This window comes from Myiozetetes cayanensis, unplaced genomic scaffold (genome assembly GCF_022539395.1).
Source record: "Myiozetetes cayanensis isolate MyiCay16 unplaced genomic scaffold, myiCay2020 scf3, whole genome shotgun sequence".
NCBI lineage: Eukaryota > Metazoa > Chordata > Aves > Passeriformes > Tyrannidae > Myiozetetes > Myiozetetes cayanensis.
In genome coordinates, this window is record NW_026087521.1 from 56,880,801 (window position 1) to 56,907,050 (window position 26,250).

The 26,250-nt window shown below is 37.8% G+C and overlaps 1 protein-coding gene across 2 annotated transcripts in view; it reads right to left on the reverse strand.

Annotated features, from left to right (window-relative positions):
- Positions 1-26,250, reverse strand: part of TRIM24 (tripartite motif containing 24) — a 61,193-nt gene that overhangs the window by 4,389 nt on the left and 30,554 nt on the right. For both annotated transcript variants that reach the window (XM_050324416.1, XM_050324417.1), the window contains 15 exons: positions 25,207-25,339; positions 23,777-23,893; positions 22,001-22,115; positions 21,177-21,323; positions 18,467-18,584; positions 14,175-14,440; positions 13,362-13,526; positions 11,685-11,864; positions 9,777-9,912; positions 8,456-8,528; positions 6,968-7,136; positions 6,121-6,419; positions 2,901-3,033; positions 1,756-1,830; positions 340-489 (listed from right to left, as the gene is read on the reverse strand). In XM_050324416.1, coding sequence (XP_050180373.1) covers positions 340-489; positions 1,756-1,830; positions 2,901-3,033; positions 6,121-6,419; positions 6,968-7,136; positions 8,456-8,528; positions 9,777-9,912; positions 11,685-11,864; positions 13,362-13,526; positions 14,175-14,440; positions 18,467-18,584; positions 21,177-21,323; positions 22,001-22,115; positions 23,777-23,893; positions 25,207-25,339 — 2,276 coding nt within the window. The remainder of the gene's footprint in view (positions 1-339; positions 490-1,755; positions 1,831-2,900; positions 3,034-6,120; positions 6,420-6,967; positions 7,137-8,455; positions 8,529-9,776; positions 9,913-11,684; positions 11,865-13,361; positions 13,527-14,174; positions 14,441-18,466; positions 18,585-21,176; positions 21,324-22,000; positions 22,116-23,776; positions 23,894-25,206; positions 25,340-26,250) is intronic.

The following is a 26,250-nucleotide window of genomic DNA, read 5'->3' on the forward strand; positions in this document are numbered from 1 at the left end:
CTCCCAGAATGAAAATCCCACTGAATCTAAGATCTGCAGCAAGGACAACTAAACCAATTTTTAAATCAAATGCCCACCACTGTAGCAATTGTTCTTTTCTTTACCTTCTGTCCTGCCATTCAGCTAGCATGATTGTTACAATCCTCCTTCCTTCTGTGGAAAGATCTCCACTGCATAGTCATCTAACACCACAGCAGCATTCAATGTGATCTATATTTTCACTGCTGTTTCATCATCAAAGTAAGTTTAACACAATAAATTCTTGCATTGCAAATTCTACCCCCATTACAGTTTTCCTGAAAACAACTAAGCCTACAAAACCTGATAAAGTTTTCTAACCTCATTAAATTCAGCGCAGTTTTGGAAAATCAGTCTGAAATCAGCCACAAAATCTTCTGGTTTTGTGTAGAATGAATTGGTCACTTCAAGTCTTCTCTTGATGGTTGACAAGTCCATAGGCTTTTTGATTATTTTGTAGTAATCAGGAACCTAAACAGAGAAAAAAAATTTCACCAAACGCAGTCTTCTTCACTACTTATTGTTTTATAAACCTTTGGGTCTGAGGGTGTGGGCAGGGTTTTAGTCTCATCTTCAAAGTACAACTCTGAGATACAAGAATTATACTTCTAACACACATGCAGACAGTTTCTGGAGTAACAGTGAAGTATGACAGTTTTGCTGCCTAAAATATACTCCTTGCAATGCCTATGTTAAAATCAAAGATAAACAAATAAAACTTCCACCTACAAGGACTACACATAGTAGAGCAAATGACTTGGTTTGGACATTATTTTCAGATGTAGTCAAATAAGCTATCTATTAAGACTTATTCTCAAGACCACCATACAATAACTGAAATGGAGATGGTAAACAAGTTGTTTAAAATGAGGTTTGGTCATGAAATATGTCCTTAGAAATAGTGGCAAATTTCACAGATATCAGTGATTTTGACACTCAAACTGTGGTTGTAGGACTTGGATTTTTTTTTCTTTAGAAAGAATTAGAAGTTAGAAAAGAAGATATGAAATGCAATGGTAATAACTTTTATACTTTTTTCCTAACTAGATTCACATTTTAAGAGAAATGCTTTAATATCTGAATTTAAACACATGACCATCATATGATTAATCAATTAATCTCCTGTGTCATTTCTTATTATTAAACTCTGTCATTTGTTCTTCAGAATTCTTATTCAAATAGAATAAAGGCTGCATAGGAGCATATTGCTTACTGAATTCCTCCCCCACTGGTTTATTTTAAAGAATTATCTTTTCATCTGATCACACTGGTAACTCTTCTGTGTGTCCTTAGACTTCTAATGCATCCAGGTATTGTTTACTATTTTAAATTAATAAAATTCAAGTTAATAATAATAAATTCAATTTGATATTACTACTATGGAGTACCCTAATTCTCAGTATCAGGTAGTATTTAAAAAACCCAAATATATTGTAATTCACCTTTTTAGTGGTATCACTCAGCACATGATATTAGCAGACAAGCTCAGAACTTACGTTTTATCTGTTTTTGAAATATTAAGTAAAATAAGTTATTGGGGAATTTTACTTGTAAATCCCCTTCAACTTTCAACTTCCCCCTTCAGACAGTTTTAAAAAATTAAACACATTTAATACACTCAGTGTCTGGGGAACTTTACTGATAGCAGACTGTAATAGGACATAAAAATGAAATAATAATAACAAAACCATGGCAAATTTGCTACTAACATAAAATAGAAAGAATTGAGGTACATACTGTAGGAGGAACTGGATCTTGAAAGGCAAGACTCATTTCATGGCAGTAGAGATACAGCAGCAGTCTTTCACACTTCTGTGCCAAAAAAAAAAAAAGTTCAAGTAATTTGAGAATTCTACATGGTTTATACTACAATCACAAACTACAGAAAACACAGAACAGATGCTCAGTATTCCCCCTTCCTCTTTGTGTAAACAAATATATTACACTAGATCTTGAGCCTTGAAAGAGATTCTAAAAATAGTTTTGCATGATTTTATGCCTGCTGATCCCTTATCAGAGTATTTACAGGACTTATAACTTACATTTAACTCAAAACAGAAATTGAGCACATATAAATAATGGTGTCACAGACAGTCAGGTCTTGATGCGTGCCCTCCACACACCCACCCTCCCCACTGTGTCCTGCTGGGTAATGTGATTTGTCCTAAGATTAGAACACCAGGTGGGAATTGCAGGAGGAACTATCTGGATGCTCACATAATTAATGCATTCCAGAGATAGGGAAGCCATGGTGATTGTGATTGACTTTGGTACACACTGGTTTGCAAAAGGGTATAAAAAATGCTGCTGGAGACTGGACCAACCGGGTAAACTGATCTCCCAAGGTTGCAGGCAGCTTCCAGGTGGATCCCACTCCAGCAAGATGCCTGCAGGGTACATACAGCCCTACGATGGGGAACACTCACTTTTGGACAGGTGAGTTATAGTACTAAGATCACATACAGAAATAAAATCCTAAAGCAGCTCCATAGGTGTTTTGCTGCTTTGTAACTGTGCTTTCTGCAAGGCCAAAGGCTCTAAACCTGCACATTTCCAACCAAACCTGCTTATGTTGTAACCCTTTAGACCTGCTTACATTCTATACCGCACTGGTAATATTTAGACACTGTATTAGCAATAAATCTAACCATAATCATCCACATAATCAGTGCCATTCTTCTCACACCTGAGCAAGACTCTTCTCTCTACTACTCTGCCATAAATGGTTCTACATGTAGACTAAGACCCCGAATAAAATACCAATTTCAGTGTATTTACACAAGTTGCCAACCAAAACCAAGTAAAATACTGATGAAAGTTTCTAATACAGTTCAAAACTGCTTCAGCATAAAAAACGTTATTAATAATAATTTTATCCTTACCCTACGGTCTATTGGCGCCAAACCCACAGTATCTTCCAGTTTTCTTTTTTCAGAGCTGTGAGTAGGTTTGTCACAGTCATATTCAACTTCTGGCTTGGACAAATCCCGACAGAATGTACAAATCCACTCCCCACTAAAGAAGACAAACAGACACGATGACCTTAGTGAGGTAGCACGCCCCTGCCAAAAGGCTTTCCACATATTTCTGGGTAACATCCTCATTTGTTTGGTGTGTTTTTTTCTATGTCATGTTGTTGTTGGTTTTAAAACACTACAAAAAGCAGAGGCTGCTGGTAAAAATGCTTTTTTTCAACTTTTTTTTCCTTTTTAGTGGCACCAGTGTCATTAATAGTGTCCTAACAGAAAGATGATTTATCTTAATAGACAGCAGGTATCTATCTTTGTCAGTACTGAAATTTTTCACTTGAGCTCAAAGGGTTCAAGCAAAGGACTATTAAGAGCCCTTTTATTATCTACAGAGAGACTGAAGGAATCATATGGGCTGAACAGAAGGAAACATGCCAGTGTGATATGGTGAGAACTAGACATTCTCTACAAGCCTGATCTATAACATATTACTAATCTATATAGATTGCCCTAGACAAGATTTTTTGTAGAACTGGAAATATTTCACTCCCTAAAACCTTCAGATGTTCATGATTTTATCAGCTGGTCTAAGAAGACCGTGGAGATTTAAAGGACCTACATATAGGTCCTTTATAAGATTCCTACATAATATGTATAGGAATTATAAGATTCCTATTATAAGATTCCTATTCCATATAGGAATTATAAGATTCCTACATAATCAGTTCTGCAAGCTATGTTCACTGATTCCCTAACACAATTTATGAACCTCAAAGTTTTGAAAAACCCATGAAGAGTTTGTGTTTTTAATACAGTTTTCCACAAACGAAGAAACTTGCATGCTTGAAGGTAACCACAAGAGGGCTGAATTGTTACACAGAAGACAGAATACAGCAATAAAAGAGATCTAACTGTGGATATTTACTCAGAGGTATGTTATAATAATAATAATATCTTTGAAAATAGGAAATAGTTTCTGCAGCACCTTTTATTTCATTTGGATAGTAAGGCAGAAGACTTTCCAAATTAAAAAAAAAAAAAAAACAACAACAACTCTTTATTATTCAGAGTGATGCAAAGATTTTCACCATCTGCCAGTTTTAGCATACACTGGTGAATAATAGGCATTTTACTACCAGGAGACATTTACCTTATACTGTCTTAACTTCCCAGAATTATTTATGACACTGTCACCTCTATGCCTGGACTAGCATCACAGAAATGATGTGGCAGATATACGAAAATTCATACAGGTCATGACCTAAAGATTTTGTGCCACAACAAAACAAAAAACCGGTTAAGGATAAAGGAATGATGCATTAAAATATCCAAGAATCAGGAAGAGTGTGGTAGGCTGGAATGAAGGACAAAAAGATGCAGCGACCTTGTGAATCTATATGGGAACATTTTTTTAAACTAAAAGAGGGGAGATTCAGATTAGATACAAGGAAAAATTTTTTCAGTGAGGGTTGTGAAACACTGGGACAGGTTGCTGAGAGAGGTGGTAGAGGCCCTGTTCCTGGAAACAAGGTCAGGTTGGGCAGGGCTCTGAGCAACCTGTTCATGGCAGGGCGGTTGGACTCGGTGGCCTATAAAGGTCCCTTCCAACTTGAACCATTCTGTGATGGCATCAACCTATGAAACTGCTCTATCCACCTGAAGCAAGAACAAACAGCAATCACGAAAGAAGCAGATTGTCACTGCTGACATAAAAATAAACACGTTATTTTGTATGTTTGAAAGAACTAATGCTAAGTGACTGAAGTTTGTTAAGTAGAATTACAGCTGTAAAAAAGAAGTAACCCCACAAAGATGGGAACAAAAACTTGATATGCCTAAAGTCAGGAGGAAACCTCAGCTAACCATGCTCTGAAGTCCAGGAACACAATGTATTTGTAGTAATATGCACCTTTAGAGATGTGAATGCCTGTCATGGAAGTGGGTTTGGACTCCCTTGCCCTCAGACATCATCACCTCAGTTTCCCCTCATTGATCCAGTAAAAAGGAGACATTTTAAAGACTTATTCTTGAATATTTGATTTTACTAGAAACAAAGTCTTGTAATACACAGTTTTCTGCCTTCTTAAAGTTTTTTTTCTTGTCAGAATGGCACAAATATTTATTAGTTTAAGTGCTTACTGTAACTTCACTGGGTTTTGCTTACAGCACAAAGCTGTAAAATAGTATCATTTTTATTAAAAAACCCTGCAATTTGAAGTTTTAAAAGTGAGAGGAACATTTTTACGTGCCATTTCAAGTGACATTTCAGGTACACTCACAGGAGTGTGCTTGTTCAGAGTAGCACAGAGATGATAAATGTGCTAATCTAAGCTGCTATCCAAATGTTTTACACCAGTAAACTACGCTGATATTTAATTAAAAAACCTAATATTTACAAAAGCATTAAACAATGAGCATGTTATGACCAATGATTTTATCCTTTAACACAAACAAGCATATTGCATGACATTTCCAAGCTGGGACATTGCCAATTGCCATTTATTTTAGTCAAAGACACTAATTCCAGAAGCAAACACTGGTAATGCTAGTTCAGACCATATTTTGAAAGTCAAGAAACTGAGCAATGGTTTTGTAACAGCCAATAAAGAAACTTAATGCTTGTTTCAACACTGGCTGAGATGTCACTAGAATACGTCAGTCACTACACATCCCATGCTTGGACTGTAGCCCTATTTAGTACTAGAGTAAATGATATTACTATATTACTTCAGATTTTTCCTGTAGACATTTCTTAATTTTTCCTTTTTTAAAAAAAAAAAAAACTTATTCATTACTATTATTAAGAAATGTTAAGTATTTTCTCTCAACACATTTTATGACAGATTGGTAATTCTGTGTCCCACTTTTAATAATTCATGCCCTAGATGTAAGTGATCTTGCTTAATTGTCAAATAAGCAAAGAGTTTTACTACACAATTTGTAGAAAAAAATACAATTGAACTGAAATTTCAATGTAAATTCCAATTTTCACCAATTAATAAAACTTGTGGATTCAAGACCTTAAAGAAGACATTGCTTCCTTTGAGACTGAAACTTCTTATCCCGGGTTTCACAAGACAAAGCTTGTGTCTTTTAGTGCAATTTTAGGTGGCATTGAAGGGGTCATAATTACCTTGGAAAGCTCATCAATGAAGGAACATGACAGGAAAGATGGAATACTTTGGGACACTTCTCACAGCAAAGGAGCTCCCCTCCATTTTGACATACAGCACACCAGTCTTCATTTGGATCATCCTCTTTTCTGCCCTCCCCAACATGGGAGGGTCCTACCCATCCCGTTTTCCCACTGAATGTGTTCTCCTGCAGGACCCCTGGCTGATCATCTGTGCTGTCTGGTGCATCTGTTCTTAAGACAGCTTCATCAGAAGTGGAATTATGATTGCCATCCAACAGCAATGAGGTAAGTATGGACTGCAGGAAGAAACAAAGAAAGCCAGACTATAATATTTACTTCAATCTACATGGTCCTAACAACAAATAAACTAACCTGAATAACAAATTTATATGCAAGCAGTCATACAACTTGCAACATGTACGGAAAAAATTACTAACATACTATAACATCAGACAGCTGAACATAAGACATGAACTATGAAAGGATATTTACTGCTCCACTAATAAACAACTAATCTTTCATGGCCCCAAAATCCAGCAACCTTATTTATGTATATTACTGCACTACAATTAGAAACATTTCCTAGTGGCACCTGAAAATATGATCTCTGCAAGCTATTTCCCATCTTCCCAGATTTTCAATGGATAAAAGTAGTCTGATCACAACAGTTACCTTAACTGGCAGTAGGGCTAGTCTGATTTTGAATTTCACCTCTTCCCCTTATTTAGCTTTTTTAGTTTTCCCCTTAAAAGTTCCCAACAGAACATGAGTACATTATTTTACTCCCCATAAATACAAAATACCCTCCAAAAAGAAAGGAGATCTTTATAGTTGTTAATATTACATTCCGAGGTCGGGGTTCCTCATCGGTTTCTTGCTTCACTACAACAATTGGGAAATCAAAGTTCTCATTTGTTGCATTTGACTCCTGTTTAATTCTAATGGGCTCCAACATAACAACTGGGACTTTGTGTGTCGAATCAGCTCCTGGTGGCCTGCTGGAGGAGCCAGAACTGTAAATGACAGGAAAAGGTAGGAAAAAAAGGAAATTAAGAGTCAGAACTTTTGTACACTGGTGCTTTCCAAGTAGGATGTTAAATCTATTTTGCTTCTTCAAATCTTGAGCATTGCAGAATTCCTTTTATTGAATACACCATCCAAGCTTATTTCCTTTGATATATATTGAAAAGCACTACCAAAAGGGAAAATTTTAATGGTGCAGTTCCAGAACTAGAGAATTACTCATGGTTTGACTTCCCATTAGTGCAAGATTTGCAAGTAATCTCCTTTTCTTTCAGGTTACACACAAAAGAGGACTTCCACTGAACATCATACCATATTGGAAGAGATGTAGCTGTATTTTGGGGAAGACCAGTGTTTCTCCAGAGCTGAACTGATCATTGAAAACAACAAAACCAAACAAGGTAGATAAAACACGTATTTGCATTTTCTTGGAAGGATTTCTTACAGTCTTGCAGCTCTACCAAAACTAGGGCCTTGCTTTTGGAACTAAATCTTTTTTTTTTTTTTTTCATGTATTTAGTCATAAAAATGAAGAATTTGAAATCTAACAACATTAATTCAAGCAGTTGCAGATTTTTTTAAATGCAAGTAGACAACTCTTCAGACAAACATTTAAACTGTTCATAAGAGTCCTTCACAGAATTTGCCATGTAAATGGAATACAGAAAAATCTATTCTATATTAAAAAGCACCTGCATTTCCAACTCAAGTAGGATGAATGTCATCTGATTTTTCTCTGCATGAAAAATTAATCTCATGGCAGATGTATGCTTGAGTTTACTGCAACACATTAATGGATCTGCACTCTTCAAATAACATTGTGTAAATATATTTGTTCATTAATATTCCATCAGTAATGGATAAAAACATTTGCGTAGACTCTCAGTAGATATCTAGTGCTCACTTAACAAACTGTATTGCAGCAGAAAACTCCTAACAGCCCTCTTTGTAACATCAGTTCCTTAAATCTGAAGTAATTTATAGTTCCACCAGGACTTTCAATATTCAACCTTTTCCTTTAGCTGATTTTTCTGAATTTAAAATCTAATTTACAATTGGTATTCTTTTAATAACACCAACCTAGCCATCATCTACAGTGTTAATACATTTTTAGATGTGCTATTAATACATTACATATGAAATTACTGCTTTTAGAATGCAAAGAGTGCTGTAATAACCATCAGGCCTGACCTGTTAACAGAGAAGGTGAGGCAAATTGACATTTATATATGCATTAAAGAGAGAAGAGACTGAGGCATGTTCTGTGGAGGTGGAAGTTACATTTTCTTCTCTCCCACTCTTTCCTTACCTCTCTCTGCTCCCAACACTGGAGGCGCTGGGTGAACGAACTGGAGGGTGTACGTTTGTCACACTGATTCCTCCTAGGATAGAAGGACCAGGTTAGAACAAAACATGGGTCTGTGCCACGTCTGAGTCAGAGATGTACACAGGTTTTGGGGAAAATTTCTCCTGCAGCATCATTTATTTAATCTATATCTCATTTAATATATATTTATGAGAGGATGAGAGGCATGGGATAATACAGGGAAGGAGATGCCAAAGAAGGGACCCATAAGTAGGCTGATGGGTCAGTACCTTTCCCTGGCTGACCCCCCACCTGATCACTGCAGTTTGTTTTGTCTTACCTTATCAAATTCTAGCAGATCTCTCTGGAGAACTGCCAGGAAACTTTGAGCTGGTGAATAGGAATAATATCTGGGGGACAGATATGAGAGAGACCAAAGGTCTGGGGACTAGGACCAGAGAGCCAAAAGACTCGTGAAGGAGATTTTTGCTGAAGACTTGTGAAGGAGATTTTTGCTGAGTATCAGTCCTGAGAAACCCAAGTGGGCTGTTTGTGCTGTCTGTGAATGCACTACCCACCTGTCTCAGGTAACCTGCCTGGGTCTGTGAATGCCACGTGAGTGCATGAATGTTGCATGAGTGCTCACTGGGAACTCACTCACACAGCCTTGCTTTGCTACAGGCCAGATCAGAATATCGGAATTGCTGCTGATGGCCACCAGGCATGGTGACAGGAATCCCCTGCATCCTTTAGGTCCGCCACATTTAGCCACCCATCACCACAACTCCTCTGCTCAACCTGTGTCAGTGTTGCATTATCCTTCTGTGAAACACATATTCTAATATCCAAATCGAACTTCCCAAGTCACCATTTATAGTCTCCTGTTGCATCCTATCTTGCTTTTTTAAATACTTGACTCTCAGCACACTGCTAGGTTTTCATTTGGTGTACACCTGAGAGTGTCACTTTTCTACAGATTTCTATCCAATGTGCTAAAATCTACAGGCTTTTTACCCTCCATATTTGTAAGATGTGGTCACTTAACTTTTGTTCACAATGCTAAAATATTGTCTCAACTTTACCTCCTACTAGGGTTTCTACAACTTTGCCTCATTTTCTTATTTCTAATCTTTTATAGAAAATAAGAAGTAATTAATAATAGAAGTAATAGAAGTAAATAGTAGAAAATAGAAGTAATTAATTCTGATAGAAGAATATAGAAGTATAGAAGTAATTAATTCTGATATCAGCGTTAGCATTGCCAACCACATTAGACTTTTCAATTACACCACTTAAACAGAAAACTGCACTGCATTTCAATTACCTGAGAGGCCTGGTGATGGCACCGAGGAATTTGGTGACTGCACAGTCCTGTTTGAAGGGGGTTTTGGCTGATTCTGCTCTGCAGTGCCATCCTTCCTTACAGCATTGTCCAGTGTGATGTTTCCTGAACAATCAATCTAAAAGGTGGGGAAGTGAGGGGAAGCAGTTAATGTTGGAAGGAGAAAAAAACCCTCTCCAAAACAACAAAAACCTGTGCCTCTGATATAGTGTTATTTTGAAGGTGAAGACCAAATGTATTTCATCTAACTTTAACCATCCAAAAGTGAGATGATTACTTTTAAACAGGTCATCTTGCTTTCTCTAAAAAGAAAATGGAATAGCCAAGTCCAGATAGTGCTTCATTTTAAGATCAGATGATTCTGTAAGTACCAATTTTTGTCCACCGGCTTCAGAGAAGGCTGTATCAGCTTTCACACAGTTAAGAGATTATTTTTTTATCTCCACACCTTCTTTGGAGACACTCACATTATATATTCTAAAAAAGATAATAAGCTATACACAAACTACCCATTAATCCACTAGTGTTTAACAGGACTGGAAGAACTTTAAATGACACTCAATCCCATCTGTCCCACATATCTTCTGGACAGAGGCCATGCATATTGACTCAAAATGCAAACAGCAAATCAACTCTTATTTTTTCCACATATGGCTCAGGCCAGATAACTGAACTTTATTTAGGGGCTCCCAATTTACCATTTTAACTTTCCGTAAAAATTACATATTCTGGTTTGATAATGAGGTATGACTTTCTGAACTGTTTGGTTTCTTCCAGTATGTAGAGATAACGTTTGATAAGAAAACACCTCACCTTGGTGTCAGTTTTCTCAGTGGATACTTCACGAATCTACTGTTTTCAAACACACTGATCACTGAAATTTCTATTTGTGAGCTAGAAGTATCCCAAGTGGATGCAGAAGCCTTGACAAGGTTTATTTACAGTGATTTGGGTCATATATCTTAAGAGCACAAATGCAATCATATAGAAGAGTTCATAATACTGGGAAAAAAAACAAGCATGCTAAAATGTCTCACAGACTCAGTAGTTTTATGACCATGTTGTGTAGTTCACCTTTTGAACCTGACAGACACTGTGACCCCTGTACTCTATGTACTCCATTTTAATAAAGAGAACACAGTTTATCAGCGAGGACAAAGCACAGGTGAGAGAAACAGGAAAGGAACAGCAAGTTACCATTGGAAAACCATGGTATTTCAGATGTCTACAAACCTTAGACCACAAAAAACAGGCCTGGTAATATTTGAAAGAATAAAAGTCAACGGACTAAAACTCAACAGTTCCAACAGGGACCTCTGACAAATACGTACCATTCAGAAAAACTATCACAGAGAAGTTTAAGAAAAGATGACCTTACAGTGCTCCTTCTATCACCAGCTCACAGGCATGTCAGAGGATATAAGAAGAAAAGAAGTACCAAAAAGAAAAGATAGAAGGAACATATCCAGTATGCCAACCATTAATACTTTCCCAAGATAGTTCTTTCAATTCCTTAAAAATATATTTTAAATATGTTGACCATTTATCAGAAATACCATCAGCAAACCAGTGCTATCGGTGGACACTGGTAAATGAAAGCTAAGCTAACACATTTTTGTTAGTATCATTACAGGGGGAGGGAAAAAATATGCAGCATCCAAATAAACAGATACAATTACAATTACAAACCCTAACATTATTTTTCTTAGCTGTCTTCCAAGGATAGCTCTGAATATTTCCAGCAACACTGTATTGTATTTTTCTCTACCTGCCTCATTTTGACAAACAGAGCAAGAATTTCAGTTTGCAGGGTTTCTACTTCTCACTAACATTAAGACCTACTTCAAAACAGAATCAATCCATCAAACATTGATTCTATGTTACACTTACATCAGGGAGAGATGGTAGATTATAGGAGCTACCCACTGGGGAACTCAAATCTATCACAGGGGGACCGTATGTCTTCCCATCACATCCAACAGCACTGGTGACTGTAGGGCTTGATGGAGTCGATGTTGTGCTGCTTGCAGTTGTAAGGGCTGTTGAAGTTTGTCCACTACTGATCTGCCACTAAAAAAAAGACAATAATCCACAATTAAGTATTATTTTCTTTGCAACAGGTCACATCTACTGAATATACTGATAGAACAAGCAGCTTAGTTCAGGAAGCTGAATTCAAACATAAAATCCTGATGTACTCTGAAGTTATCTCATTTCAAGAACCAATCTTACAAGACACGGAAGGGAAGATGACAAGTAGTTGAAAACTATGAATAGAAGAAATGAATGCAAATTCCTAAATTCCAAGCTATACCTCAGTGCTAAGTATCTATTAATATTTCATGCTGCAATGACAGTGTTGTGGGAAAAATGTAACAGTTTTTGTGGAAAAAAAAGCATTACAGGTAATAGGCTGAATGCACAACTGCTCCAGCATTTTACTAAGTAAACAACTATAGTGTCAGTGATTAAGAATTTGAAATGCTGACTGGATCTCTAACCACAGATACATTTAACAGCATGATATAAAGTGCACTGTCAATTCAGACTAAATTTCTTTCTCATTTGGATGTATGCAGTTTTCAATGACTTTTAATGGAATGTCATGGCTACCCACGGTAGGCAAAATTTTACTTCCCTCAATTCCTTTTTAGTCATTCTATTTACTGGTCTCTGGTTTCAGAAAGGCATTACCTTTCTGACAATGAGATAATGAGAATTCTTTAAAACCTTGCAGACAGGCAAATTTTATTTTCAGAGGCACAGAATAGAAGTGACTTAGTTTTTGTTCCTACAGGTTCTTTTAGATATTGTACAGCTTTCTTCAACTTAGTTGGAATTAATTCTCTGACATCATAAGCATTGCAAACATGAATGGTATTATACCACTCTTCAGGTCAGAGATTTGCTTACCTCTAGTGACATGATTTTCTCTTTCCTTCCACGTACCTAAAACGCTTGTGTCAATATGCTGTTTAATAAAGAAGAGCCTTCCTGAGCATCCAGAAAACATATTATGTGGTTTTACTTCTGCTCCAGTTCAGCTGCTGATTAGCTGGGCATTGATCAGTCTTACTCTTAGCAGAGGTGACACAACTGTGGTCTGTCTCTCCTCTCCTCACCTGTTCAAGTTCAGATTTGCCATACTTGTGGCAGCTTTAGATTTTTTGTCAAGGTTTTACCTGGTTCCTGGTGAAGTCACTAACATCAGGCGCAACTGGGATTTTCTTTTTTTGTCTACTCACTGATTGTAGCGTGCAGACCATGGCCATGCTAAGTTTTGCACAAGAAGTCAGAAACCACAGTAATAGCAAACAAGAGAATAAAACACCTACACAGCACACCCAATGGATCACTTCCATAATGCTTCAGCTGCTTAGAACTGCCAAAATGAAAGAAACTTGACAGTTTCCTCATTAAGAAAACTGTGGGTATCTTGTCATAGGGAGAAAAATTCAGTCTCTGTTCTAATTGAAAAGCACTCTAGAAACACAGTATGAAAGATGATAAGAAGCACATTTGATGTTTTATTTCTACACTGCGAGTGAAAAGGGAAAGAACCTCTACCTGTTTTATAGCTTGCTGTGCCAAGAATGCCATTTGCAATGGGCTGGGCTTTACTGCTTGCCTTGGTACGTTCTGATTTGGGGGAAATCTCATCTGTTGTGCAGGAGGAACTGAACCATTGGGCTTGGGGCTTTGATTCTGATAATGAATCAAGCGCGGAGGTGCCTGCATAAAAACATAAAACCAGTTCTGCGAGTTAGCTGATATCTATTCAGTGTTCCAGACATTTTTTACTAAGTGGTCCTTTTGAACCTCTGCAACTCTTCAAAAATTATATGCAAACAAATAGTATCACACTATTTATCTAAATGACCACAGAACACATTGATTTTTAATGTTAAAACCAAAACCTAGTAGATAGTTTTGAATTATTCTGATGTAATAAAGGAAGATAGATCACAAGAGCCAGTGACAGTGTTTCCAGCTTTGAAAGTCATGTGGGAGAATCACTGAGTATTATGCAAAATAGACATGGAAAAAAATTAATAACAGATTCACTTTTTGATCATTTGACCAAAATGAAAAAAGGTAGCTCAGCACTATATAAGGCTGCATACTCTATGATTTTTTTTTAATGAATAAATATAGGCTGAGTGCTACCACACATTTTCCCAGGCAAGTTTAAAATGCCCATTCAATTCTCAGTAAAGAAAACGTTCCCTAACCCATCTAAATAGCCACATGCTGAAGACAAAGTTATCTGAAATTATATATCTAGATTTAATTTCTTTTTTTTTTTTCCTATCTTAACTTACTTTCTCCTTCAGTGCCACGGAAAAAAGAGACTCTTCTCTGGAAATAATCATAATTTACCTGATGAGAAGCAGGAGGTTGCTGCATGGCTCCTGGCATTCTTGGATTTGGTAAAACTACTGGACCTGCTCTGCGTTGAGCTTGCTGTCTCTGAGCCATGACCTGCTGCTGCATGTGCTGGAGTCGGAGCTGAGCTAAGCTTATCTGTGTTGGGAACTTGGATAGCTGGTTTGAAGGTAAGCTGCCTGGTGGCTGCAAGTTTGGTTCCATCACAGGGCTCTTGGGCACATGTGGTGGGGTTTCTTTATCTTCAATTACCAAAGAACCTATTTTAAACAAAATAAATAAAATCAATATAAAGTACGGCAGTTAGCAGAAATGCTATTTTTCATAATTAGATCCTTTTATAACATGTGGTCACCACTCATTATTGTAATGTAAAGAATGAGATAAGGGACTCCATTTATTTTGTTTGCTCCCCTGAAAAAAAACGTTGCATTTTATAGCAAACTGTCTTCTGCTGCAGCCTCCTCTATACACTGGTTTCTCCTGGGAAGGTGTCCTGGCCTCTCCAGAAGAGCAAGGAAGCAAAGTTTCAATGGGAAAGGGTATCCTGATCTAATCATCTGATAGAAAGACTTAACTGTATCATAAAACCTAAAGATACTGTGATCCTTTCTGGCTTCTGAGTCAACATCATGGATATTGAAATACTCAAATACTCAAAGGGCATTCTCAAGTGGCACGCAGCACCAATTCTAGCATGTGATGGGCACCCTCCAGGAGATGTTTTATCTGTCTCTACTGACTTAGAAGGAAATTTGACTAGACAAGTAACTTTTAGAGATTAATGGTGGGTGAGAGATGTTATCTGAAGATATATAGAGAGTGATTACATGAAACTCAGGCAAAATTCTGGCTACCTCATCCAAGAAACATGAATTCCAACTAGAACAGTTTGTCTGATTCAAGGAAATAGCCCGCTGCTTGTAGAGGAAAAGACAATGACACTTTCTTTCTTCGAAACAGAGTGAAGTAGGTAAAAACATGGTCCAAGACCGAGAGTTAAAAAATTCCAATGACCTGCAGAAGGCTGCACAACAGCTTTTCAACACAAGTGGGAGATAAATATCTCATACTCTCTTCTCTCCCAGACATTTATGGCTGCTTCCCAGGAGTTTTTATCTCATGAGGTAGGTGCACCACATGAGAGTTGGTAAATCCCTGTTACATAACAACTTGAAACGACTCTTTGCTACTCCTCTTATATCCATGAGTACCTCCATCTGTGGATCCTGTGCAGTCTAGCCTGACTCGGCTGGGGATAGATTATCTGAAGGGGGAGGAAAATTCTTGCATTTTATATTCCTCTTTTTCATCCCAAGAGCTGAGAAACGGTGCTTGTAGCATCATTCTACTTCCCCATCTAGCCATAGGCAGAGAGGGAGGTTAGCCAACACACTGTGGTGCAGAACAGGGCAGCAAGCCAACGTCAATAACACTACTTTCATATTGACACCTGGCAATTTTGGGGTTGCATACGTTTTAATCATGATTGTACCACATCAGTCATTAACAAAAATATTAAATATGGTAAATACAGTGGAAAACCCCCACCTATTGCCTAGTACCTTTTATTAAGTCTGTAACAGGTCTAGTCAATGTTAAAGTGAGCAGGGAAAAATGCAAATTAATAACACTTTTTACCATATATGACTGTATGAAATATTTCACTACAATCAAAACAGATGTTTTATTTTCTTTCTCTAGAAAAAGATATACCTTGACAAAGAATGGTATGGACTGTACTACAATCAACTGTCAAAACCATACTGCACTTCTGTTCTATTCTCTCCAAGTCTAATTACAACCTCAAAAGTCTTTCCTGATTTAATGCCTGTGGTATAGCTACTTACTCAAAGGTACGACAGAGAACGATTGGATGGTTTTATTCTTACATACATTCTGAAATTCATAAGAGAGCTATCCCATTAGTGTACAGATGCTATCACGCTGTCAGCAACATGCAGCCTTGAGCAGAATTCGAAAGTTTCTAAAGTAACTTGCTTCTTTACTCAGATTTGCTTTATTTTTCATTCAGTTGATTCTTAAATCTACAGAAATTGAGCGTCTGATTGGAAACAAAATGACCTAAAGGTTGTGATTTCTGCAGCCAGATAGATAAACATGTTCTGGTTGTATTTATCACCTCAGTGAAGCAGCAGTTCATAGTTATCACCACAGACTCGACAGTTTGTTTCTGGAAAAACGTTTCACTTTCAATTCCTTTCTCAAAGATAATTATTTATAAAGAAGGAACTTGGGAGAACTTCCATGCTGCCATCCAATGTCCTCATGTCTGGGAAAAGGAGCTGTTTTGCCTTAAAGTACTGCCATAACACTTTCTTTCTCTGACTTTGTAGAGAAACATACATTTGCACCTCTGTACATCTGGTAGAGCACTTTCTGATGAAAGGCAGAAAAGGTCCCACAGGTATCTCATAAAGCCTTTTGCACATGACAGAAAAACAAAAATGCCCATCAAACTAACAGTGGAGAGAGAAAGGAACCATGACAGCAGTCAAAATCCTAAAAAACCTCTAAGAACTTTAATTCCTGCTTCTAAGCTGTTGAGTTCCTAAGATGCTTTATCTTCTTGGCTGACAAGCTGACCCATGGAAAAGGACCTGGGGATGTTGGTCAACAGCAGCTGAACATGAGCCACCAGTGTGCCTAGGTGGCCAAGAAGGCCAATGGCATCCTGGCCAGTGTGAGAAATAAAGGGGCCAGCAAGACTAGGGGAGTCATTGTTCCCCTGTACTCAGCACTGGTGAGGCCACACCTCAAATCCCCTGGTCAGTTCTGGGCCCATCACTACAAGAAAAACATTGAGGAGCTGGAGCATGTTCAGAGAATAGAGCTGGTGAAGGGTCTGGAGCACAAGCTTTATGAGGAGCAGCTGAGGGAGCTGGGGGTGTGTAGCCTGGAGAAAAGGAAGCTCAGAGGAGACCTTATTGCTCCCTAAAACTACCTGAAAGGAGCTTGTAGTGAGGTGGGGGTGTGTCTCTTCTCGCAGGTAACAAGTGACAGGAAAAGAGGAAATGGCCCCAAGTTGCATCAAGGGAAGTTTAGATTAGATCTTAGGAAAAAGTTCTTGATGGAAAGGGTTGTCAAGCATTGAAATGGACTGCCCAGGGAAGTGGTGGAGTCACCATCCCTGGAAGTTTCCACAAAATGTGTGGATATGGACTTGAGGACATGGATTAATTGTGAACTTGCTGGTGGTGCTAGGCTGACAGTTGGACTTCATGATCTTAAAGGTCTTTTCCAAACCTTAACAATTCTATGATTCATTAAACTCAGGCTTTCAGTTATCACACAAGTAGGTTAATTGCAAAGCTTCCTGATACTGGAAATCACCAGTACAATAAAACCCTATCAGCAATTTATAGCTGTAAGATAAAATGTAAAGACCAGTTCGGAGACTAGCTCAAAATCTATTACATTAATAAAGACTAAATACTTTTGCAACCCTGTTAAAAACATGCCTTCTTCTGAATTTCACCCCACAAGTTCAGGAAAGACCACATAGAAGCCAGACAACTGTCAAAAAGTAGTTTTCTCTTCCCTGTCCTTCTGTTTTTCTTTGGCATTTTCCCCTTTCTCTTCATCCCAGTCTTCCAAGGCTTATTGCTTGGCATGACAAGGGAGCAAATGAACACTGGACATTAGGAAAAGGTTCTTCACTGAGGTCACTGCAACAGGCTCCCCAGGGATGCAGTCATGGAACCAAGTCTGCCAGAGTTCATGCAGCCTCTGTATCATCCTCTTAGTCATATGGTTTAATTTCAGGTAGTCCTGTGAGGAGCAGGAAGTTGGATTCGATGATCCTTATGGATCCCTTCCAACTTGAGATATTCTATGATTCTATATTATGTTGCTGCTACGGTTTCAGCTTGGGAAGATGGGACTGAACTAGAATAAAAGGGCTGAAAGATGCAGAATGAGACTGAATTCTAGAACCCTTCTCTCAGGATGTGAAGTAGGGCTATAGACTGTGTTCCTTGTTTCAGAAGCCGGTAGTTATATGCATTGACCAGAAAACTGAAAGCTGCCATTTTCACCATCGCATGTACCATTCAGGCAACGTAAATTCATTAATACTTTATCATAAGCATTCATAAATAATAATTTTTCCCATGCTATGCACTTTAAATGTTTCCTACAGGTAAGGAAATAAATTTAGCATAGTAAATCAAGAAATAAATAATGCAGAGGCTATCTTCACAAAAAAGAAAGCTGCTTTCAAAATAGGATCAAGACACCAAAGGGCTAATAAAAATTTATCTTACCTAGATTGAAAATATTTTGAGCCCAGAAGCTTGGATCACAGTGAAACTGGATGGTATTGTTAGTGACTGGTGAAGGATCACACCTTGCTCGGAGAAGATACCGTAGACGATATGTAATCTAAAACAGTAACAAAAACAAGACGTTTTTTTCCTTTTGAGGCCAGAGCCATGTATCTGAACAGCACAAAAAACCCCAAACACACACACACACACATACACATACAAAACAAACAAACCAACCCAAAATAAAACCCTGAACAAGCCCCTAGAGAACTGAGGTTAGAGACATGTGTCCAAGCTACATATAAAGAGATATTTTTAACTTCTTTCCCTTATTTCTAATGTAGTTTTAAAAACAAATCAACTACTGCCTCAAAACCCAAAAAAGTTCTTCCCTGTAGAAATACATATCCTCCCACAAACATGGTCATTACATTTAATGACTTTAACTACTTGCATGTGAAATACAGATTCACATAACCCTTGCTGTGTTCCCATCCCCCCAATCTATACTAGCCCATTTATTTTTCTTTCAAAGAAAAGTACGCCATCCGTTTAGCAACAAGTATCATGGCAGGGAATTTTCCTTTGTACTAGATTTAAGTTTTCTTCAGACAGCCAAAGAACAGATTTTTATAAAGTCTGTTTTTGAAAACTCTCAGATTCACAGGTATTTTCAGATTCTCCCAAAGCCTTTGTTCCAAAGGACTGGACTATGATTACACAAAAGAATACTCTATCAAATGCTCAGTATTTATCTAGTTCCTAGAAAGAAAATGTTTTCCTGTAGTTGTTTCACTGGAAATATCAGGCACTGATACACAGAAATATAACAGGCACTAATTTTAGATTCACACAGCAGATACAGAAAAAAAAAATTCAGGAGGTCAACACTTGGTTCCTTGAATGATAGATTATTTCCTGGAAAACTTCAACAGACATACTTAGCAAAATCATCTTAACTGTTTCAAATTATACTAGTCTATTGGGTTTTTCTACAGTGGAATTTTATAAGAGCTTCCAGTTTACAAGATTTTTTTTTTCAATTTTAGGCAGGACAGTTTTAAGACCAAATAAACAAAATTAGCAAGACTTAAGTTTTATTAATGACCGTGGAAAATTTTAAGTGCACTACTAGTATTTTGAATTTAGATTTCTTAGGATTTCTGTGAACACTACCAGAATCAAGTACACGACACTACAGAAATTCTAGTCTTTTGTCCCGTTACCAAAACTGGTCACACACAGTTCTTGTCATAGTTTGATCCGTTATTTTCCTATTACTGTGCACACACATACAACTGTAGATAAACTCGTGACTAGACTAGTTACCTCCTGTTAGTAGTGGTGGTAGCTAACAGTGCTTAGTTTGTTTTGGAGAACTAGGCTGGGAAACTGCCTTCCTGCAAAAAGTTTACTGTGCTGTTTCCCTGAAGTACAGCCTCTGAGCTGTACCACTGCACTTAAGGGCATTCTCCTCCCTCCTGGGTTGAAGCAGTTGGATATGCCAGAGCAGAAGTCTCACATGCTCCTCTATGCATCACTGTTCAGGATTAGATTTTTCCAGTTGCCCACAGACAGGTTAGCTACTCAGCTCCCAAGTAACACCACCTTTCTAAAGCTCAGTCTGTTATTTTGAAAAATATTTCTCACTTGGTGAGGCTTTATGGGCTAGATGGTTTTTTTCTTCAACTGCATAATGTTTATATGATTAAGATGCCTGCAACACTACTGGTTTTCCTACTCACATAGCAGAGTCTCTCCAAGTGAACTACATGGAGTTGATAAAACCAAGTAATATTCCACTATTTGCTATAGCCTGCAGTATCAACAAAGGATGCCAAAAAAAAACAACAAAAAAAACCAAACCAAAACCCCCAAAACCAAACCAAACAAATCTCACAAAATCCCCTGGAAAGTGCTCAACTAAGAAATGAGAAAATTAAGAAAAAACTTTGTGAGCCAGTTATGGGAACTGATAAAAAACAGACCTAGCATCTTTCCTCAACAGTCACAGGTTTCTGTTACCAGGCTAGTACAATCTAGTAACCTGTTGGACAGATCATGGTCAGCATTTGGTTTGGTTTTTATTTCAAATATTCTAGGATTTCTGTTCATTATGAGGAGTCAGCTTAGCGAGAGCACATGCACTCAGATCCCAAGTGTCATAGCATTGAAATATTTAGCTTTTCAACTGTTTGCACTGGAAAAACAAAAGCCTCAGCTTCATTTTTATCCATTTTGGAAGACTTTCAGTGGGAGACAAGTCTGACAGAATAAAAAAATACAGCAATTTTTGCATTAAAATGCTAGATATCAGACACTGATATACACCATCTTATAAGCTTATAACTTAGAAGCTGTAGCAATTACTGAAAAGAAGTGCAGTGATGATGTAGGGGACACAACTTTTTTCCCAGTGTTTCAGGGCTTCATAGTTTTCAACCCACTGAAAAGGAGTTGCTCCTACTTCTGCAGACCCACAACAACAGTTCTATGGCAGTCTAACAGGAGAAAATCATGATCAGAGAGCTAAATTATTAGAAATATTCTGTGTTTATGTTTAAGAGAAAACCATGAAAAACTATATATAAATATTCCAATTAGTAGAAAGACATTAAAAATTCTAATACCCTACCACTACTGACAAGCATCTGTGCCTAAACTAAAGTCTCTAACTAAATGGAGAGAGCTATCTTCCTAACCTTACCAAGCGTTTGCTGTACAAGAGTGCTGTGCTGCTCCCACTGGAAACTGCCCATTTGGAAAAATTCATGACATGTTCCAGCTGTTTAGAGAGACCCGCCACTTCCTGTTGTTGCTGCAGAAGTTTCATCTGATGCTCTTTTGCCAGAGTCTGCAAGTAGAAAAGCAGTTCCAGTCAAAGGGTTCAACTTACAGTTAACAGGCATTTGTAGTTCACAATGGTAAAGTGGTTTCACTTAGCTCTTCTCTTAGCTGCCCCCTGATACAGCTATCAAACAGAAAAGTCAGTATACATGTATTCAAGATATAAGGACTTTCTGTGCTAATTCCCATTTTCTCTTGCAATACATTTCATATATATATGTGTGTGTATGTGTGTGTGTGAGCTTCTTTATATACACACACGTTATAAAACTGGAGGTAATATTTTTCCAGGTATTCATTCTAGGCAATTCTATCTTGTGATTTGCTATTGGATTGCTGAATTTATGAAAATTTCTGATGCACAGAAAACTTTTCATGTATGATGCACAGAATTATGACCTGCAAAAGCATGGAGAAAGAAACCGGGCTCAGAGAAAGGCCTGACTCCCAAAACAGAGAACACAGATAATAATTACAAACAAAACAGCAACTGCTCCTCAAAACCCAAATTCTCATCCACCAAAATCCCACCTGCTCAAGTTGCTTGTACAGAACATCTCTCCACTTTGGAATTGTGACAGGACATGCGCAGGGGACTAGTGCTAGAAATGTTTTTTACTTTAATGTGAATACATAGAAAAAAAAATTACAACTGGCATTTCTGTTTCTTAGAAATGAAATTACCTCCAATTGATGTAGCAGAGCTTTTCCCTTTTTGTTTATTTCTACCATCAGTGTAAATATGGCGACTTTAATATCCTGTTCCACCTGCTTTTGATTCTGATTCACTTCAAGAATTCTGTAAGGAGACAGAACAGAAAATAATGTTCTTTAGCTCCCAAACCCCACCCTCTACACAGTATTAAAAAATCTGTTGCTGAGACTACAATATTTCTTGGTCATATGCCCCAATTAATACAGATATCATCAGATACTTATAGTCAGGTATACTACTGGGAGAAACAGAAAGAGCAAGTAAGTGACCTATGACAAAATTAATTAACTGGTGGCAAATTCTAATGCCATAAGTCTGTAAAATTACTGACATCTGTTACTTATAAAAATTAAACGCTCATTGTAGTTGAAATTCTTGATTTTCCGCTGTTTGGCACATTTCTGGAATGGTCCATGGCACTCAAAACTGTTCAAGTCTAATTTCCATCTAATGCAGAATGGCACTCCATTACAAACAAAACCAGTAGATTGTCCAATTTCAACAACAGTGCTCAAATTCCTAACAGCAAAGCAGAATCTTATATTGGGAAAACCTCTACTGCTAAGATGAAGGAAGAGTTCAAGTTGCATCTCGGCATCCTGTACTGTGTTGAATCTCCGTGGGTACTGCTGCCTCTGAACTCTGCTGAAGCAGCAGTCACAAAGGCCCACTGCAGATCGCATTTTACAGATTTATTTTTCTCCCAGTGATGCCGAAAAACCTCGGAATAAAAGAACTGCTCAGAGACTTTGCATCTTTAAGCAGAAAGGTATTTGTTTATTGCAACGTTGGGAGCAAGGTGGTTCGCACCACACAAACCGTGCTCAACCTGAAAGTGCAACTTCTGCTATCTTATATGCTTGTAAGTACATAGTTACATCCCATAACATACATATTAATAAGTAGGCTAGTCTCTGGGCAGAGACTTTCCAGAATCTTCTCTGGTGCATGTGTAGTCTTTCACTGTGGCGGTTGACAGCGAGCCTTCATCCCTCTGGTGGTCGCCACAGTTGTCTTCCTCAAGGCTGAACTTTTCAACTTTGTTGGTGACCCTCATTCCTCAAGCCTGCAAAATCCTGGCTCTGAGCCTCCGATACCTACTTTAAATGTCTAGTTTATCTGATTTATTACCTTACGGTCTACATCCTAGCATTCTTTCTATAATGAAAGTTTGGTCCAGTAAACAGAACAAAACAGTGCTCCGACAGTGTTCTTCTAGCAAAGCAGGCAGAATATTAGGCAATTACCTTCTCGTGGCTCAGCAGGGCAAGGTGTTTTACCAACTAAGCCTTTTGTGCTTTGCTCTGCCATCACTAGGTTTGTAGTACTGAATGAATAAAGCCCCAAGCATAAAAGTATTACATAAATCTTCAAATACGTGTCACAAGCATTATGAAAGCATGAGTCATAACCTTTCACTTTCTAAGAGGGATCTACACTCAGAAAGTAAGTGTGCTGATGGTGGGGAAGCATTTAAGATTGCCTTTTACAGTCCTTATTGCATAAGTTGCTTTGTTGCACCCAAGCAACTGCTGCCCATTAAGTTCACAGGCTGAGCAGCAGAGTTACCTAACACAATCAAGCACATTGAACCAGTCACTACAGCGAACTGAAGACTTTGGAATTTCTCTTTCTGGAAGAATAAAAGGACAGAGGTACAAAATACACTCATTGAAACATTTCAAGAAATTACAGTGTATGTAAATTGCCCTCAGTCAGTTTTAACCTCGAAATCTGATACATACCTGTTTTGGATCTGTTTCCCTGTATATTTTATGTATTTAGTCTTCTCCATCAATTTGGTGATTAGTGTCTCAATTATCACTTTCTGGTTCTGAAAGGCTTCTTCTATAAACTGGTACCTGTAGTAAAAAGCATTGAGTATTTACACATGCAAAAGGTGTGATATACTTGCTAAAAAACAGATTGCCTTACAAAATCTTTAACTGAAGAAAGCTGCTGCTGAAGTCCAAAATTTAACTGTCATCATGGAAGCAAATGTCAGCAAATGCTGACATATTTTATTTATAGTACATTTGATTCTACAGTCTATTTCCTGTAATACTGGGGGGAGAGTTTATGATTTTCATAAATACAAAAGGATATTGTGTGACCATGGCCTAATTTTAATAAAAGAAAAATTAATGTTTTGATGTAGTCATCACTTTGAATGTGAGAAAACATATAAGCTATTACTTTGTGCAAGACAAGGATGCAGAAATAGAAAAGAAATTGCTGAGTGGGCAGAAGTTTTAATTTCAAATAAACATTTTAAAATCAAGGAACTGATTTTAAATTAAGGAACTGAAACATTTTAAATCAAGGAACTGATATAATCAACAATTTGAGAAAGAAAAGGGATGTAAATCCTAAGAAAAGGAGAATTCAAGAGGAAGATTGCAACTCTGCAAGAGCAGCATTTAGCCTGTTCCAAGGAGCAACAGTGACCAACCTACTGATGCTCACCTGGTCAGGCAAGCAAGCTTTTTGGGTGCTGGCATCAGGTATAGAGAGCATATTAGTATTTAACCAGAGTGCATCTGTCCCAGACCACTACTGTATGTTTTAACCAGCAAGATTTTTGTCATGAACTCAGAAGTTGTATGCAATTCTGCATTTCAGCTTCTATGACACGTAAGAGATGACCAAAGAACAGCAACACAAAGATTTGAGTGTTATAAATAGTGTGGTCAAAGTACAGTTTAGCCAAACCGTAGGTTTACTCTTCCTTTGGAAGAGCTCTTCATAGAAAAAAATCCCCAGTTGCTCCATTCTGAGACTGTTTGGTAATGTTCTGTTATATAATCATCTTGTTGAAGGACAAATTGAGAAATTACACAGAAGTGTATAGTTGCATAACACAGTCCCTGTGCTTTCTGAAGAGCTGCATAGCAACGAATTCTATCTAAATAACTTGACAGTAAAAGAAAGGTCTTGTGTTTAAGTCACCGGATTAACAACTGGAGGAATTAGGTTTTATTCTAAACTAACACACACTCATCAGTCCCATTCTTTTGGATACAATCTCTGCTTATTTGTGAGCTTCATTTCCAAGCAGAAAATTTCATTTTTCACTTTTTTCACCTGACTGTATTCCATACAGTTAGGACTACAATCTACTTCGAGCTGTCTTCCTAAAAGTGGGATGTATAAAACATATGCTTTGCTTTGATACCTGTGCTCTTTGTGCTCTAGTAACTGACAGTCTCGGCAGGTCAACTTGTCACAGGTTTCACAATACAACTTCAGCTGCTCCTTTTTGTGATAAGGGCAAAACACTGGTCGCTGACTGGTCACACCAACTGCCTCTGTTGAATAAAGGAAGATGTTAGTCAGTCTCCTGAACTTATTAAAGATTTGCATTCTCCTGGTTTTTCTTACCATATTCCTCCCCTAGACGCTGTAAGTGTGTATCAGGCCACCTAATGGAGAATATAACAGCCATAAGCTTAAACTGCAATGTCTCACTCTTGCTCAAGCATGGAGCTAGCACCCTCTCTCATGGAAAATGTCTAGAACCTATTACCATAATCTGTTATGGCCTCACAAAACTATTTACAAAAGGAGTAGCCAGTACTGCTGCAGCTGCAAAACACTGCACAACCAGCAAGTTCCTTTCTTAAATGGAAATGAGGAGATGGCTGACTTAATTCATGCTCTGTCTTCTTTCTCAGTTGAATTGGTAAAAGGAGGGTTGAGGATATCAAGACACAGGCATTCAGAAGTACAAAACATACAGAATGCAATAGGCAGGAGTTACTAACTTCCTTTCAAGACCCCCTTCTAAATGGGTGAGGGATCTCTCTTCAGTTTCTACTGAGTAAATATTAAAGAGCATAGGTAACACTATTAGATCATAGAAGTTAAATCTGTTCTTTAAAACAATTTAATCAACATAGCCTAATTTCCAAAGAGTTAGGTTGGACACCTGAGTTTGTGAGGATTATATGGCCTGTAATGAAAACTGGCTTCACACTGCAGCCCATCCTTCACTGCAGATCAGTAAGATCTCTTTTCTGTACTCATTCATCTACTTATTTTCAAGAAATCTGGAGGAAGTTATTTTCAGAACTGTATCCTTCAAGGAGGCCTGAATGAACTGAGACCATTCCTACCACCACGTCATGTTCTGCCTAACAGTCCATCAGCCACTTTTACCCCCTACTTTTGTCACTACACTCAGTACTCACTTTTGACTAACCCCATGTGAAAGTGGGAT